The sequence below is a fragment of the Salvelinus sp. IW2-2015 genome, linkage group LG8 (assembly GCF_002910315.2).
Source record: "Salvelinus sp. IW2-2015 linkage group LG8, ASM291031v2, whole genome shotgun sequence".
Classification (NCBI taxonomy): domain Eukaryota; kingdom Metazoa; phylum Chordata; class Actinopteri; order Salmoniformes; family Salmonidae; genus Salvelinus; species Salvelinus sp. IW2-2015.
The window spans coordinates 53,624,825-53,641,315 of NC_036848.1; the positions used below are offsets into that span (position 1 = coordinate 53,624,825).

Genomic DNA, 16,491 nt, shown 5'->3' on the forward strand with positions numbered 1-16,491 from the left:
CTATGCTCGCTTCGAGGCAAGCAACACTGAGGCATGCATGAGAGMGTCAGCAGTTCCGGACGACTGTGTGATCACGTTCTCCGTAGCCGACGTGAGTAAGACCTTTAAACAGGTCAACATACACAAGGCTGCGGGGCCAGACAGATTACCAGGATGTGTGCTCTGGGCATGTGCTGACCAACTGGCAGGTGTCTTCACTGACATTTTCAACATGTCCCTGATTGAGTCTGTATACCAACATGTTTCAAGCAGACCACCATAGTCCCTGTGCCCAAGAACACAAAGGCAACTTGCCTAAATGACTACCGACCCATAGCACTCACATCCGTAGCCATGAAGTGCTTTGAAAGGTTGGTAATGGCTCACATCAACACCATTATCCCAGAAACCCTAGACCCACTCCAATTTGCATACCGCCCAAATAGATCCACAGATGATGCAATCTCTAGTGCACTCCACACTGCCCTTTCCCACCTGGACAAAAGGAACACTTATGTGAGAATGCTATTCATTGACTACAGCTCAGCGTTCAACACGATAGTACCCTCAAAGCGCATCACTAAGCTAAGGATCCTGGGACTAAACACTTCCCTCTGCAACTGGATCCTGGACTTCCTGACGGGCCGCCCCCAGGTGGTGAGGGTAGGTAGCAACACATCTGCCATGCTGATCCTCAACACTGGAGCTACCCAGGGGTGCGTGCTCAGTCCCCTCCTGTACTCCCTGTTCACCCACGACTGCATTGCCAGGCACGACTCCAACACCATCATTAAGTTTGCAGACGACACAACAGTGGTTGGCCTGATCAACGACGAGACAGCCAATAGGGAGGAGGTCAGAGACCTGGCCGGGTGGTGCCAGAATAACGTAACCTCAACGTAACCAAGACTAAGGAGATGATTGTGGACTACAGGAAAAGGAGGACCGAGCACGCCCCCATTCTCATCGATGGGGCTGTAGTGGAGCAGGTTGAGAGCTTCAAGTTCCTTTGTATCAACAACAAACTATAATGGTCCAAACACACCTAAACAGTCGTGAAGAGGGCACGACAAAGCCTATTCCCCCTCAGGAAACTAAAAAGATTTGGCATGGGTCCTGAGATCCTCAAAAGGTTCTACAGCTGCAACATCGAGAGCATCCTGACTGGTTGCATCACTGCCTGGTATGGCAATTGCTCGGCCTCTGACCGCAAGGCACCACAGAGGGTAGTGCGTACAGCCCAGTACATCACTGGGGCTAAGCTGCCTGCCATCCAGGACCTCTACACCAGGCGATGTCAGAGGAAGGCCCTAAAAATTGTCATAGACCCCAGCCACCCCAGTCAYGGACTGTTCTCTCTACTACCGCAGGGCAAGCGGTACCGGAATGCCAAGTCTAGGACAAAAAGTCTTCTCAACAGTTTTTACCCCCAAGCCATAAGACTCCTGAACAGGTAATCAAATGGCTTCCCGGACTATTTGCATTGTGTGCCCCCCCCCTTTTACGCTGCTGCTACTCTCTGTTTATATTAATTTCCACAAAGTTTGCTGCTTCAGTGTCTTTAGATATTTTTGTCAGATGTTACTATGGAATGCTGAAGTATAATTACAACCGTTTCATAAGTGTCAAAGGCTTTTATTGACAATTACATGAAGTTGATGCAAAGAGTCAATATTTGCAGTGTTGACTCTTCTTTTTCAAGACCTCTGCAATCCGCCCTGGCATGCTGTCAATTAACTTCTGGGCCACATCCTGACTGATGGCAGCCCATTCTTGCATAATAAATGCTTGGAGTTTGTCAGAATTTGTGTGTTTTTGTTTGTCCACCCGCCTCTTGAGGATTGACCACAAGTTCTCAGTGGGATTAAGGTCTGGGGAGTTTCCTGGCCATGGACCCAAAATATTGATGTTTTGTTCCCCGAGCCACTTAGTTATCACTTTTGCCTTATGGCAAGGTGCTCCATCATGCTGGAAAAGGCATTGTTCGTCACCAAACTGTTCCTGGATGTTTGGGAGAAGTTGCTCTCGGAGGATGTGTTGGTACCATTCTTTATTCATGGCTGTGTTCTTAGGCAAAATTGTGAGTGAGCCCACTCCCTTGGCTGAGAAGCAACCCCACACATGAATGGTCTCAGGATGCTTTACTGTTGGCATGACACAGGACTGATGGTAGCGCTCACCTTGTCTTCTCCGGACAAGCTTTTTTCCAGATGCCCCAAACAATCGGAAAGGGGATTCAGAGAAAATGACTTTAACCMAGTCCTCAGCAGTCCAATCCCTGTACCTTTTGCAGAATATCAGTCTGTTCCTGATGTTTTTCCTGGAGAAAAGTGGCTTCTTTGCTGCCCTTCTTGACACCAAGCCATCCTCCAAAAGTCTTCGCCTCACTGTGCGTGCAGATGCACTCACACCTGCCTGCTGCCATTCCTGAGCAAGCTCTGTACTGGTGGTGCTCCGATCCCGCAGCTGAATCAACTTTAGGAGACGTTCCTGGCGCTTGCTGGACTTTCTTGGGCGCCCTGAAACCTTCTTCACAACAATTGAACCACTCTCCTTGAAGTTCTTGATGATCCGATAAATGGTTGATTTAGGTGCAATCTTACTGGCAGCAATATCCTTGCCTGTGAAGCCCTTTTTGTGCAAAGCAATGATGACGGCACGTGTTTCCTTGCAGGTAACCATGGTTGACAGAGGAAGAACAATGATTCCAAGCACCACCCTCCTTTTGAAGCTTCCAGTCTGTTATTCAAACTCCATCAGCATGCCAGAGTGATCTCCAGCCTTGTCCTCGTCAACACTCACACCTGTGTTAACGAGGGAATCACTAACATGATGTCAGCTGGTCCTTTTGTGGCAGGGCTGAAATGCAGTGGAAATGTTTTTTGGCGATTCAGTTCATTTGCATGGCAAAGAGGGACTTTGCAATTAATTGCAATTCATCTGATCACTCTTCATAACATTCTGGAGTATATGCAAATTGCTATCATACAAACTGAGGCAGCAGACTTTGTGAAAATTAATATTTGTGTCATTCTCAAAACYTTTGGCCACGACTGTACATACTACCTCAATTGGGCCGACCAACCAGTGCTCCCGCACATTGGCTTACCGGGCTATCTGCATTGTGTCCCACCACCCGCCAACCCCTCTTTTACGCTACTGCTACTCTCTGTTCATCATATATGCATAGTCACTTTAACCATATCTACATGCTACCTCAATCAGCCTGACTAAACGGTGTCTGTATGTAGCCTCGCTACTGTATATAGCCTCGCTACTGTATATAGCCTGTCTTTTTACTGTTGTTTTATTTCTTTACTTACCTATTGTTCACTTAACACCTTTTTTGCACTTTTGGTTAGAGCCTGTAAGTAAGCATTTCACTGTAAGGTCTACACTTGTTGTATTCGGCGCACGTGACAAACTTTGATTTGATTTGAAGGTCCTTTGCTGTTGTTCTGGGATTGATTTGCACTTTTCGCACCAAAGTACGTTCATCTCTAGGAGACAGAACGCGTCTTCTTCCTAAGCGGTATGATGGCTGCGTGGTCCCATGGTGTTTATACTTGCGTACTATTGTTTGTCCAGATGAACGTGGTACCTTCAGGCGTTTGGACATTGCTCCCAAGGATCAACCAGACTTGTGGAGGTCTACAATTATTTTTCTGAGGTCTTGGCTGATTACATTTGATTTTCCAATGATATCAAGCAAAGCTGCACTGAGTTTGAAGGTAGGCCTTGAAATACATCCACAGCTAAACCTCCAATTGACTCAAATGATGTCAATTAGCCTATCAAAGCTTCTAAAGCCATGACATTTTCTGGAATTTTCCAAACTGTTTAAAGGCACAGTCAACTTAGTGTATGTAAACTTCTGTCCCACTGGAATTGTGATACAGTGAATTATAAGTGAAGCAATCTTTCTGTAAACAATTGTTGGAAAAATGACTTGTGTCAAGCACAAAGTAGACGTCCTAACCGACTTGCCAAAACTATAGTTTGTTAACAAGAAATTTGTGGAGTGGTTGAAAAACAAGTTTTAATTACTCCAACCTRAGTGTATGTAAACATCCGACTTCAACTGTACATAAAAAATGAGTACTATATATTAATACTTTTAAAAAAGTTATTGAAGTATAAATGACCAAATTTACGATAGATTGTCACACATTTTCTGTTAATTACTGAAGATTCCGGTAACTTTGTTTTACAGGTAGGGTTGCAAAGCTACCAGTAATCTACCAGAGTCACATTAAGACTATGAGAGAAAGAGGGGAGTGTGTGTGTGTGTGTGTGTGTGTGTGTGTGTTTGCATGTTCAGATCCCATAGCAGAACTCTACTGGTGTGTGTTTTTTGAATGTGTCGGTATTCCGTATTTTAACACATCTGGGCCCAGCAGGAGCCTTTCCTGGAAACCACACACTCACACCTCCCCCCAGAGGAGCGGTGTAGAGGTATCCAACCACATCCTCCCTCCCTACTGGATGGCATGTTCCATAGAGGTTCTTCTATACACATTTTACAGTACATTCAGTCATTTAGCAGACACTTATCCAGAATGACTTACAAAAAGTGCATTCATCTAAAATAAGTAAACAACCGCAGATCAAGGTCACTAAACCTGTTTTCTAAAATGGCACGTTATCAGCCTGATCGTGCCAGGAATAAAGAAGTATAAACCACACCTTCAACATAATGCATTTGAGATAGTTTAATGCAGGAAAGGTTACAAGGTATGAATGTAGAATAATGTTATTCAGAATGAATTTGAGCATGGAATGAGGTTGGATGATTGTTAGATGGTTGTAGAATGGAAGAGTCTTGAAAGGTGCCGTCAGAGATGGTGTTGCAAGATGGAGAGGAAAACTGGATGATTTAAGTGACTGCTCGGGATGGTTGAGACATCGGGATGGTTGAGGCATCGTGATGGTTCGGGATGGTTGAGGCATCGTGATGGTTCGGGATGGTTGAGGCATCGTGATGGTTCGGGATGGTTGAGGCATCGTGATGGTTCGGGATGGTTGAGGCATCGTGATTGTTGACGGAGCTTGATGGCTCAGGATGTTTGGTGGCGCTTAATGGTTGGTGCAGGTTGATGGTTGGTGGAGGTTGATGGTTGGTGGTTGATTGTTGGTGGAGGTTGGTGGAGGATGATGGTTGATTGTTGGTGGAGGATGATGGTTGATTGTTGGTGGAGGATGATGGTTGATTGTTGGTGGAGGATGATGGTTGGTTGTTGGTGGAGGATGATGGTTGATTGTTGGTGGAGGATGATGGTTGGTGGAGCTTAATGGTTGGTGGAGGATGATGGTTGGGGAGGATGTTGCTTGGTAGTCGCATGGATCGGGAAGGGGAGATGAAGACTGAGTGTTGGGGTGGGAGTCCTGGTGGTCTCTGCTTCTCAGCACAGAGTTAATCCCCCTTATGGACCCTTAAAAACAGGGAGAAGGGAGGAGACGGGTGGTGGAGGGATGATGGATGACGGGTGGTGGAGGGATGAGAAATACAACAACAGATTAGGATAACAGGATCTGGATACTATAGACGCAGCCGTTCACTGGCGAGGAGATTGTTTGATTGTTGAGAGGGGAGGAGATTTAATTTGTTACAGGTGTCGTCTTTCCTCCCAAACTTTAGTTACTTTACACAGACATCATAATGTCAGTTAAATAGTTAAGTGTTGGACATTTTGTATTTTTGACCCACTCAACTCTCTTCTTACACAGTCAGCAACAAAAACACAGTATACCGGGGAAAGACGCTCAGATTGTGCAAAGTCCAGTAATAAAAGTGGGGAAAGAAAATGTATCCATTGTTTTAAGTGGGTGAAGTATCCAGGACAATGCTTTGCACTAACCCACCTGATTCAACTGATCAAGGGCTTGGTGATTAGTTGATCAGATCATGTGACCCTTTTGTCATTGTTATTGATGTGACCTTTTGTGATTGGTTCCTTTACAGTTTCCCTATGCGGCCCCGCCTCCTCAGGAGCCAGTAAAGACGCTACGAAGCCTTATAAACATCCGTAAAGATACACTGAGGCTCGTACGGTGAGTATCTCACACACAATTTACTTCTAGTTTATATCCCCTTCATTATTATTTTACTTATGCTTACAGATGTAAGATCTTAATTGCATCACCCTTTTGTTGCTGAGAATTTTACCGCACAGCAGGAAATGCAAACTTGTAGTGTTTCTGAGGTTTAAAAAGGCTTCTAAAGTTTGTAATTTCCACTTTTAAATTGTCAGACTTGATTTTCTCAAAGGAAAATGTATCAACCCCTACCAAAAAGGTCCATTAATTATAATCCACATAATAATTCAGGATTCTTTCCCTCCTGTCTCAAACCGGCTCAAATTAAAATCCTACATCTGTAGTCTGTTTTATTGCACTAGTCCAACATCTTAACTTCTCCCCCTAGAACCAAATAGCTGGCCGGAGGCTTTCACAAGCTTTGGTTGTGGGTTGCCGAGCTTACTCCCTATACTGTTATTACATTATTGTAACGGTGTGTAGATGACGCTAGCTGTGTTTATGCATGCTGGCAGGTGTAGTGAGGACCTGAAACTGCCAGGGGAGGACGTGGCAGGGAAAAGCAAAGCCTGTTACAACATAGAGTTCACCTTCGACGCTGACACACAGGTGGCCATCACAATCTACTATCAAGCTATAGAGGAGTTCCACAACGGAGTGCCTATGTAAGTCTGTGTGTGTATGTGTGTGTGTGTGTGTGCATATTTATCTCTTCTAACTCTCTGCATCTCTCCTATAGCTACATTCCCCAGGACAGCTCTCTCCAGTCAGAGACGGTGCACTTTAAGAGAGGAGTCTGTCAGCAGTTCTGTCTGCCCTCCCACTCCATCAATCTGTCGGAGTGGGCCGATGAGGAGGTACGGTCTGTGTGTGTGTTTATGCATATTACTAACGAAGTATGTGTGTTTTCAGTGTATAACCTCTCTTTATCTCACCCTCTTTTCTCTCTTCCACCACCCCCTCTCTCKGTCTCGCTCTCTCTCTCTTCCTCCGCCCTCTCTCTCTCTCTTCCTCCGCCCTCTCTCTCTCTCTTCCTCCGCCCCCTCTCTCTCTCTTTCTCTCTCTCTCTCCCGCTCTTTCTAGTTGCTGTTTGACATGGATAAGGATGTGTTTCCCATGGTCGTTCAAGCGACAGTAGACGAGGGGGAAGATCACATGGGTCACTCCCATGTACTCCTGGCCACCTTTGAGAAGGTAAGGAGCTTTAAGTCTGATGTGTTGTAGGATTGTAAGTAAAGTGTTACATTTACAACGTGTTGAAGTATGTTAACGTTTACTCATACTCAAGGTATCTTAATGTTTGTCTGACATGTTTTGAAATGTTTGACTCTTAAAAGTATCCCACTGGGCACAAACTGGTTGAATCAACGTTGTTTTCCACATCATTTCCACAACAACAAAATCTATATGATAACATTGAATCAAGGTGGAAAACTGATTTCAGTCATCAGCGTATGTTTGTCTTTTTTTCATCCAACTTTTAAGCTAAATCCAATGACATGCTTCAAATGTTTGTTGATTTCACGTTGAATTCACGTTAGTTGTCAACTCAATCAAATGTAAAGACTAGATGTTGAAATGCCGTCTGTGTCCAGTGGGATTGGATTGTTACAAGCGTCGGCTAAGTATCTACTGTTTGTTCCACAGCACATGGATGGGAGCTACTGTGTCAAACCTCTGAAACAGAAACAAGTGGTGAGTTTGTTTCCACCAAGTCCTTTTCCTCTCGCTCTCTTCTCTCTCTCTGTCTTCTCTCTATCGCTCTCTTGTCTCACTCTTGTCTCACTCTGTATTCTATCTTGCCCCCCTCTCTTTCCTGCCTGTTATTGCCTCCTCCCTTCTCCTCCAAACCCTCTCTCCCCCTTTCACCATCCTTCCTGGTATGTTTTATAGTGAAACCTTCTCTCTCTCATCCCCAACATGTTTCTTCTCCAGGTGGATGGGGTGAGTTACCTTCTTCAGGAGATCTACGGCATCGAGAACAAGTACAACAGCCAAGAATCAAAGGTACCAAGTTGAGAATTTGGTTGTTTAGGACATGGACTAGTGAACACCTAATTTAACTAATTGAGGGCATGATGATTAGTTGTCAAGTTGAATCAGGTGTTTTTTTTGTCTGGGGCTACAATAAAACTATGCACTGTTGGAGGTACTGGAGTTGGGAACCATTGCTCTAACCAGCAGCATACCACCCTGCATACCACTGCTGGCTTGCTTCTGAAGCTAAGCAGGGTTGGTCCTGGTCAGTCCCTGGATGGGAGACCAGGTGCTGCTGGAAGTGGTGTTGGAGGGCCAGTAGGAGGCACTCTTTCCTCTGGTCTAAACAAAGATCCCAATGCCCCAGGGCAGTGATTGGGGACACTGCTCTGTGTAGGGTGCCGTCTTTCGGATGGGACGTTAAACGGGTGTCCTGACTCTCTGAGGTCATTAAAGATCCCATGGCACTTATCGTAAGAGTAGGGGTGTTAACCCCGGTGTCCTGGCTAAATTCCCAATCTGGCCCTCAACCATCACGGTCACCTAATAATCCCCAGTTTACAATTGGCTCATTCATCCCCCTCCTCTCCCCTGTAACTATTCCCCAGGTCGTTGCTGCAAATGAGAACGTGTTCTCAGTCAACTTACCTGGTAAAATAACGGTAARATAAAATAAAATAAATAAATAAATAACCAGTTCTACAGAGAGTCGTTTTGAACAAAAAGCATTGTGTTCAGTAGTCCATGCCCTAAACACACTGGGTTAGAGTATATGGACAGTGAATCAAATTTTTACTGTGTTTGACCAAGCTACCATACTGCTCTCTGAATGTAGTGATGTCTTAATTGATTGATTGATTATGTTGTTCCCAGGTTGCGGATGATGAGATCAGTGATAACAGTGCGGAGTGTGTGGTGTGTCTGTCGGACGTCCGCGACACACTCATCCTGCCCTGCAGACACCTGTGTCTCTGTAATGCCTGCGCTGACACTCTCCGCTACCAGGCCAACTGCTGCCCCATATGCAGACTGCGTGAGTCTATAATGTCTATAATGCTACAAAAGACCTTTTGTAAGCCATACGTTGGCATTTGTGAGCTTCATAGCAATACCTAATACATTCTCAGTTAAATCAAATCACATTTTATTTGTTACATGCACCGAATACAACAGGTGTAGACCTTACAGTGAAATGCTTACTTACAAACCCTTAACCAACAATGCAGTTTTAAGGAAAATAAGTGTTAAGTAAAAAATAACAAATAGTTAAAGAGCAGCATTAAGATAACAGTAGCAAGGCTATATACAGGGGGTACCGGTACAGAGTCAATGTGTGGGGGTACAGGTTAGTCGAGGTAATTGAGGCAATATGTAAATGTAGGTAGAGTTAAAGTGACTATACATAGATAATAACCAGAGAGTAGCAGCAGCGTAAACGAGGGGCGGTGGGGGACAATGCAAATAGTTTGATTAGCTGTTCAGGAGTCTTATGGCTTGGGGGTAAAAGCTGTGAAGAAGCCTTTTGAACCTAGACTCCGGTACCGCTTGGTGTGCGTGCGGTAGCAGGGAGAACAGTCTATGACTGGGGTGGCTGGAGTCTTTGGCAATTTCTTGGGCCTTCCTCTGACACCGCCTGGTATAGAGGTCCTGGATGGCAGGAAGCTTGGCTCCAGTGATGTACTGGGCCGTACGCACTACCCTCTGTAGTGCCTTGCGGTTGGAGGCCGAGCAGTTACCATACCAGGCAGTGATGCAACCAGTCAGGATGCTCTCGATGGTTCAGCTGTAGAACTTTTTGAGGATCTGAGGACCCATGCCAAATCTTTTCAGTCTCCTGAGGGGGAATAGGCTTTGTCGTGCCCTATTCACAATTGTCTTGGTGTGCTTGGACCATGTTAGTTTGTTGGTGATGTGGACACCAAGGAACTTGAAGCTCTCAACCTGCTCCATTACAGCCCCGTCGATGAGAATGGGGTTTGCTCTGTCCTCCTTTTCCTGTAGTGCACAATCATCTCCTTTGTCTTGATCACGTTGAGGGAAAGGTTGTTATCCTGGCACAACACAGCCAGGTCTCTGACCTCCTCCCTATAGGCTGTCTCATCGTTGTCGGTGATCAGGCCTACCACTGTTGTGTCGTCAACAGACTTAATGATGGTCTTGGAGTTGTGACTGGCCATGCAGTCATGGGTGAACAAGGAGTACAGGAGGGGACTGAGCATGCACCCCTGAGGGGAACCCGTGTTGAGGATCAGCGTGGCAGATGTGTTGTTGCCTACCCTCACCACCTGGGGGTGGCCCATCAGGAAGCCCAGGATCCAGTTGCAGAGGGAGGTGTTTAGTCCCAGGGTCCTTAGCTTAGTGATGAGCTTTGAGGGCACTATGGTGTTGAACGCTGAGCTGTAGTCAATGAATAGCATTCTCACGTAGGTGTTCCTTTTGTCCAGGTGGGAAAGGGCAGTGTGGAGTGCAATAGAGATTGCATCATCTGTGGATCTGTTTGAGCGGTATGCAAATTGGAGTGGGTCTAGGGTTTCTGGGATAATGGTGTTGATGTGAGCCATGACCAGCCTTTCAAAGCACTTCATGGCTACCGACGTGAGTGCTACGGGTCGGTAGTCATTTAGGCAGGTTACCTTAGTGTTCTTGGGCACAGGGACTAATAGCCTAACTGTTACCCCATCTGCAGACTATGTGAGTCTATAATGCTGCATAAGACCTTCGTAAGCCATACTCTGGTATGCATAAGACCACCACATCAATACTTAAAGACCCACCTCAGAGGAAGTTGCTGCACCTATTTCGAGTAATTCCCATCCTAGAGCTGAAATTCTCGTTTAGGTTCCACCTCGAAGACTGACACAGGCTGCTAATACATGTTCAGGAATTGGAGGGTGGAAAATGTTGTGGTGATTTTCAAGTGTAGCAGAGAAATAACAACCAATAAGGCATTGACTGTCAGCTGTCAGTGTAACTAGCTAGCATGCTAACCTAGCTTATGAAAGTTATGTGAGCACCATTTCAGTTAAGACGGGCACACTGTAAGTCAGGTGAAAATAATTATTTCAGAAAGAGACTAGCAGCCTACCTGTCAAGAGGTCAGTCACAGCTAAACCCTGCCTATAGTTGTTGACATGTTGAGGGTTGACGTTTGTCTGACTCTTACTGTTTGATAATTCCATGAAACTGTGTCGGATTCCAGACGTCATTAGTGTTTGGACATGCACACGGATATGATCAAATAGCTATATTCTTTGTTCTCTCTGTTATCATTTTAGCAAATTTTAGCTAAATATCAATGTTTGTTTTGCATGGTCCGGTGCCCCGGGTGGGTGGAGATTTCTCTTTAGGATCAATTGAATGGTCAAAAAGGAGCAAACCCTGCACACCCGGGGCCGTGGGTCATGCAAAACCATTTATCTTAGGGCGACAAGGGAAGCGGGGTTCCAAAATGCAATCATATCATGCAATTTTACTATCGATAATATGGTCATATTTTTTTCATGTAGACTAGCTCAGTAATAAGTTACATTTGACAAAATATCCAATATGCATTATGATAATTTTCTGGTAAAAAAAGGGGAGGTGCAAAAACAGTTTCACCGCGACTCGCAAACTTTGTAGGTGTTTCTGATTAATAAACAATGCCATATTGGTGGGTGGTACCATTCAAATAAAACCCGGCACTGAAACAAAACTTAGGCAAAAAATTATTTATAGGTCATTTCATAGTAAAATAAATGTCATAGGCACGAATTTATACAAAGTGTGCAGTTTTTGTCACTTTAAGCCCAAATATATCATACTTTGACTAAAACAGTTACTTATTGACTTACATTGTTGTGCAGCATCATGGGTAAGCTCTGGCCATCTTTCAACTCKAAAAAATTGAATTCTACTGATGTGGGCGTTTAGTCATGTTATAATGCGTCCTTAGCGTTCCGGGCCCTGCTGCAGATCCGAGCCATGAGGAAGAAGCTGAGTCCTCTCTCTCCTGCCGGGTTTAACCCCGTTATCACCTCCCAGACCTCTGACTCAGAGGAACACTCGGTATGATATATACAAACACAGCTTTTGTTCTTAAATACAGCGTATAGCAACATGACATCTCATCTCCTTTTTTCGTTCCCCCCAGGCGTCGGACMACATCCCCCCAGGTTATGAGGCCGTGTCTCTCCTGGAGGCTCTGAACGGGCCCCTGAGCGTGTCTCCCTCGGCCCCCCCTCTGCAGGACCTCTCTGGGGGCCACGTCTCAGGGACCCTGCCCCACTATAGCAGTGAGACCCACCCCGCCCCGGCACGCTCCATGTCCCCCCTGGACCACTCCAACTCCAGCCAGGGACTCAAACTGAAGAAGAGCGGCTCCAAGTGAGAGGAGCATACACTTGAAGACACAGGTTGTGTCCCAAATGACACCAAATTCCCTATATAATGCACTACTTTTGACCACTACCCTATTGGCCCTGGTCAAAAGTAGTGCACTACATGGGGAATAGGGTGCCATTTGGGATGCATATATGCATACAAACATACTGTACATTTGAATAGGAATTAATTTCCTAGGACTTTTAAAGGTTTAGCTAATAGAATATCTTTCTTTCGGGACAAAGGTAGTGTTGTGAGTGTTTTGTTGTGGTGTTTATGATTCTGACTGCTACATTATGGGATGTGTCAGGTCTCTCTCCCAGAATTCTTCGGTGCTGCCCGAGGAGGAGGACGAGAAGTCAGAACGCAGTGAATCAGAAGTTCAGGCCTGCCGCCGGAAACAACAACCGGAGGTACACTGACACAGTGTGTGTGTTGGTGTCTGTTTGTCTCCGGTGTGTGTGTGTGTGTGGTTGACCTTACTCTGTCTGCTCTCTGTTCCAGAGTGGTGTAACTTCAGAGAGTGAGAACCTGACTCTATCTTCGTCTGGRGCCATCGACCAGTCCTCCTGTACTGGAACACCTTTCTCCTCCACCATCACCTCCCCTGAAGGTGGGCCTTCTGCTGGGGCTGGCTGGCAGGCGCTGCTAGAGGGTGGCCAGTGGGCAATAGAAAATGTGTCAAATTATAAAACATTGTTAATTGTCTCTTCTTCTCTCTGTTTCTCCCCCTCTCAGACCAAGTGAGCAGTAGCCTGGCCCAGTCAGTCATGTCCATGGCTTCGTCCCACAGCCATCACTCTCAGATCAGCACTGACACCCTGTCTTCCATGTCCGGTTCCTACCTGGCTGGGCCGGAGGGGGAGGTAGAGGGGGAGGAGGGGGGAGAAGCAGAGGGGGAGGAGAACCAGGATGCACCCATGGAGAGCCGGGGACCCTCACAGCAGGATGGGGAAGTGAGACGGGGGAGAGAAGGGAGAACAGGGGTGGAGAGAGTGAGGGAACACCTAGAGGAGTGGCTTGTCGAAATCTCTGACATAGAGAATAACCCCCCCCCTCTTTCTTTCTCCCTCTTTTGTTGTCTCTTTCTCAGGAGCTACCCATGGAACCAAAAGAACAGAACTTCTCAGTCGCTGTGTCAGACGAGCAGGATTCAGAGGTGCATATATAGTAGGGTCGTTCCACGAAAAGTGCCTGTTTAGTAGGGTCGTTCCACGACGAGTGCATATGTAGTAGGGTCGTTCCACGAAAAGTGCCTGTTTAGTAGGGTCGTTCCACGAAAAGTGCCTTTTAGGTAGAGGTTTCCACGAAAAGTGCATGTATTATAGGGTCGTTCCAACGAAAAGTGCCTGTTTAGTAGGGTCGTTCCACGACGAGTGCAATATGTAGTAGGGTCGTTCCACGAAGAGTGCATATATAGTAGGGTCATTCCAAAATATTGCATTTTAAAAGCCAGTTATATTAAATGAAGTGCCCTTTAATATAGGCCACATGGAGAATTCAATAAATCTGATTTTTAACATGAATAAAGGCTTGCTAAAGTGCCAAAATACAGGATTTTCACATGTCCCTCTGTCAACCCTGCGTCACTTCTAGGAAGATTTTAACCCACTTAATCCCCCCCAAAAAATGTATCACCATCATTGTAAAGCCTTAGTTTTTTTGTTGCTTTGACAAAGTCCTTTCTGAAGATGATTATTTATTTAATGTTAGTAGAGATTGTGGWGCAGAAGAGCCAAGCCTAGCCAGCACTGTTCCCTTAACGAGGGTGGGGCAGCCCTCTAATTGACTGCCTAAAGACTTAAAGGTGTGCAGCTCTGACTCTGTGGGGAGAGCATTCTGGAGAGCACACGTCACGTGAGGTATGGACAGGACCGATATGATTGGCAGCGCTTAAGCTTTTGGCTTGTCCTGTCGACTTTATGTTAAAGTCTGACCCTGTAGAGCTCTGCAAGAGCCAGGATGTCATTTTCATTTTCTTAATAAAAGCCACTTTGTTTGCACCGCGTTCCTGTCTCCTGTGCCTTTACCTTTGAGTTATTACCTATGCCTAACACCCTAGACAGTGTAAAACCCCTTGCACTGTCACAGTGATTCATTTACATCTGTCCCTAATTTTAAGGTCAACCCTGTTACGTGAACTGAACTCTCGTTTTAATATGGTGAAACTATTCCTTGTTCAATGTATCTTTAGATTATTTAAAATCGAATAGTTAAATCAGGTGAGCTRGTTCTACTCTTTTTGGCCATTTTCATATTTTTTTTGTGGTGGAAAACTGAGCGGGTCGAGCATAACATGTCAACCCTGTTACCCAGAGATAGACAGGCTAGAATATATATATATATATATTTTGTGGGGGTGGGTGTCTCTTCCATTTAATTGGCACTCCTGTTGCACACAACAAGCTTCCATTTCCCCTGTCACAAGGGAATTTATGGCTGATTTTAAGATGAAATCGTCAAACCTGTTACTTAATTTGGCACTTAACATGCTCTTTGTGACAGAATTTTTAAATGAGATGAAATCAAGTTTTTTTGGACCCAAGTTGCACTTCTCAAAAGGCACCRAATTGGTGGAATGTACCTAAACTATATGAATGGATATAGATACAAAACGTATAAAATATACAATACAACATAAATCTAACTGTCTCTCTCCTTCTCACAGGGAAATGATGTCACAGAGGAAGACTGCCCCTCCCCTTCCCACGAGCAGGGTAACTATGTGAMCTCTTATTGACCTCTCACCTCTGACTCCTCTGCTTTACCCGCCTCACTATTTGGCCATGCTGGAAAGGACAGAAGTATGGGGCAGTCTAAAACTCAGTCAAAACAGAAAATGTGTGTCAGTCTGTCTCTTGTGAAAACAGTGAACAACTTGTGAACATTTCTGAATTATAATATATACTGTGGAGACAGTTTCCTAACTTAAAGCCTCCTTACCCTTGCCTTACATTTAAAAAAATATATAATAATAATCTCCAATACTCTCATCAATTCTGAMGACATTGCCACTTGTCCTTTCTAACATGGCATTCTAGTGACTGACTACCCTGTTACAGCACCCTATACTTTGATCTACCATAGAAAGACCATTATTAGTGAGATAGCAGGGTGTTTTTAAGTAGTGCCATGCTAGATTCTCTCTACTGTAAATGAAAATGAGGGGCTAAAATACTGGCCATCGGTGAAATCATCACAAATCATGCGTTTGCACCTTTGCACTTGGCTCAGTTTGCTCTGTGTATGTGTGTGTGTGTGTGTCAGTCAGACCTGGTTCAAATACCTATTTTATGTGTATTTGAGTATTTTCTAATACTGTGACCAAAATAAATGAGCCTACTTCTATTGAAATGATTTTCAAACAATTTCCAATAAATAGTCTACTATTGGAAAGTATTTTCAAATACTATTTTCAAATACCTGGGTTAAATGGGAGTATATTTGAGTCAGTGTATTTTAAAATACTTTCCAAGTGTATTTCCAAATACATTCCAATATTCAACTACTTGTCTTTTCAAATAAAATATACAGTATTTAAATACTTACTTCCAAATGTCGTTGAAAGTACTTGAAATCCCCTAAATAGTATTTGTATCCAGGTCAGCTGTGTATGTGTGTGGGTTGTTAGCTTGCCAATGCTTGTGTGTTTGCCTGCTGTGCTCTGCATGCGCTGCTTAGATTCCACACCCTAATATGCAGTTGTATGTACAGTATATTTGCGTGAGTGTGAGCCTCTTTCTCTCTCTCTCTCGCTCTCTGTGTGTGTGTGTGTGTGTGTGTGTGTGTGTGTGTGTGTGTGTGTGGAGTCATACTCCATCTCCTCATCCTCCTCTCTTCCTCCTCCACTCCAAAGTGATAAATTGGGCTTCAATCTCTAACCCTGCCTCTCTGTGTCCCCAGAGTTTGAATGCGTGTGACCCCAGAGTTTGAATGCGTGTGACCCCAGAGTTTGAATGCGTGTGACCCCAGAGTTTGAATGCGTATGACCCCAGAGTTTGAATGCGTGTGACCCCAGAGTTTGAATGCGTGTGTGTGTGTAATTTATGAATGTGTGTTTAAATGCTTGTATGTCTGCATGTTTGTGTATCTTGTGTGTATGTTTGTGACATCTTAATCACCATGCATGTTCTGACT

General features: G+C 44.8%; 1 protein-coding gene across 5 annotated transcripts in view; it reads left to right on the top strand.

Annotated features, from left to right (window-relative positions):
• LOC111968146 (E3 ubiquitin ligase RNF157) overlaps positions 1–16,491 on the top strand; it is a 31,065-nt gene that overhangs the window by 6,995 nt on the left and 7,579 nt on the right. For 3 of the 5 annotated variants that reach the window (XM_070445003.1, XM_070445001.1, XM_070445004.1), the window contains exons 3-16: positions 5,942–6,030; positions 6,531–6,680; positions 6,755–6,872; positions 7,099–7,209; positions 7,663–7,710; positions 7,951–8,022; positions 8,866–9,025; positions 11,927–12,039; positions 12,125–12,357; positions 12,665–12,767; positions 12,859–12,967; positions 13,093–13,310; positions 13,448–13,513; positions 15,023–15,071. In XM_070445003.1, the coding sequence (XP_070301104.1) occupies positions 5,942–6,030; positions 6,531–6,680; positions 6,755–6,872; positions 7,099–7,209; positions 7,663–7,710; positions 7,951–8,022; positions 8,866–9,025; positions 11,927–12,039; positions 12,125–12,357; positions 12,665–12,767; positions 12,859–12,967; positions 13,093–13,310; positions 13,448–13,513; positions 15,023–15,071 (1,639 nt within the window). Of the gene's footprint in view, positions 1–5,941; positions 6,031–6,530; positions 6,681–6,754; positions 6,873–7,098; positions 7,210–7,662; positions 7,711–7,950; positions 8,023–8,865; positions 9,026–11,926; positions 12,040–12,124; positions 12,358–12,664; positions 12,768–12,858; positions 12,968–13,092; positions 13,311–13,447; positions 13,514–15,022; positions 15,087–15,168; positions 15,210–16,491 lie in introns of all 5 variants that reach the window. The other 2 variants (XM_070445005.1, XM_070445002.1) reach the window with 2 other exon arrangements.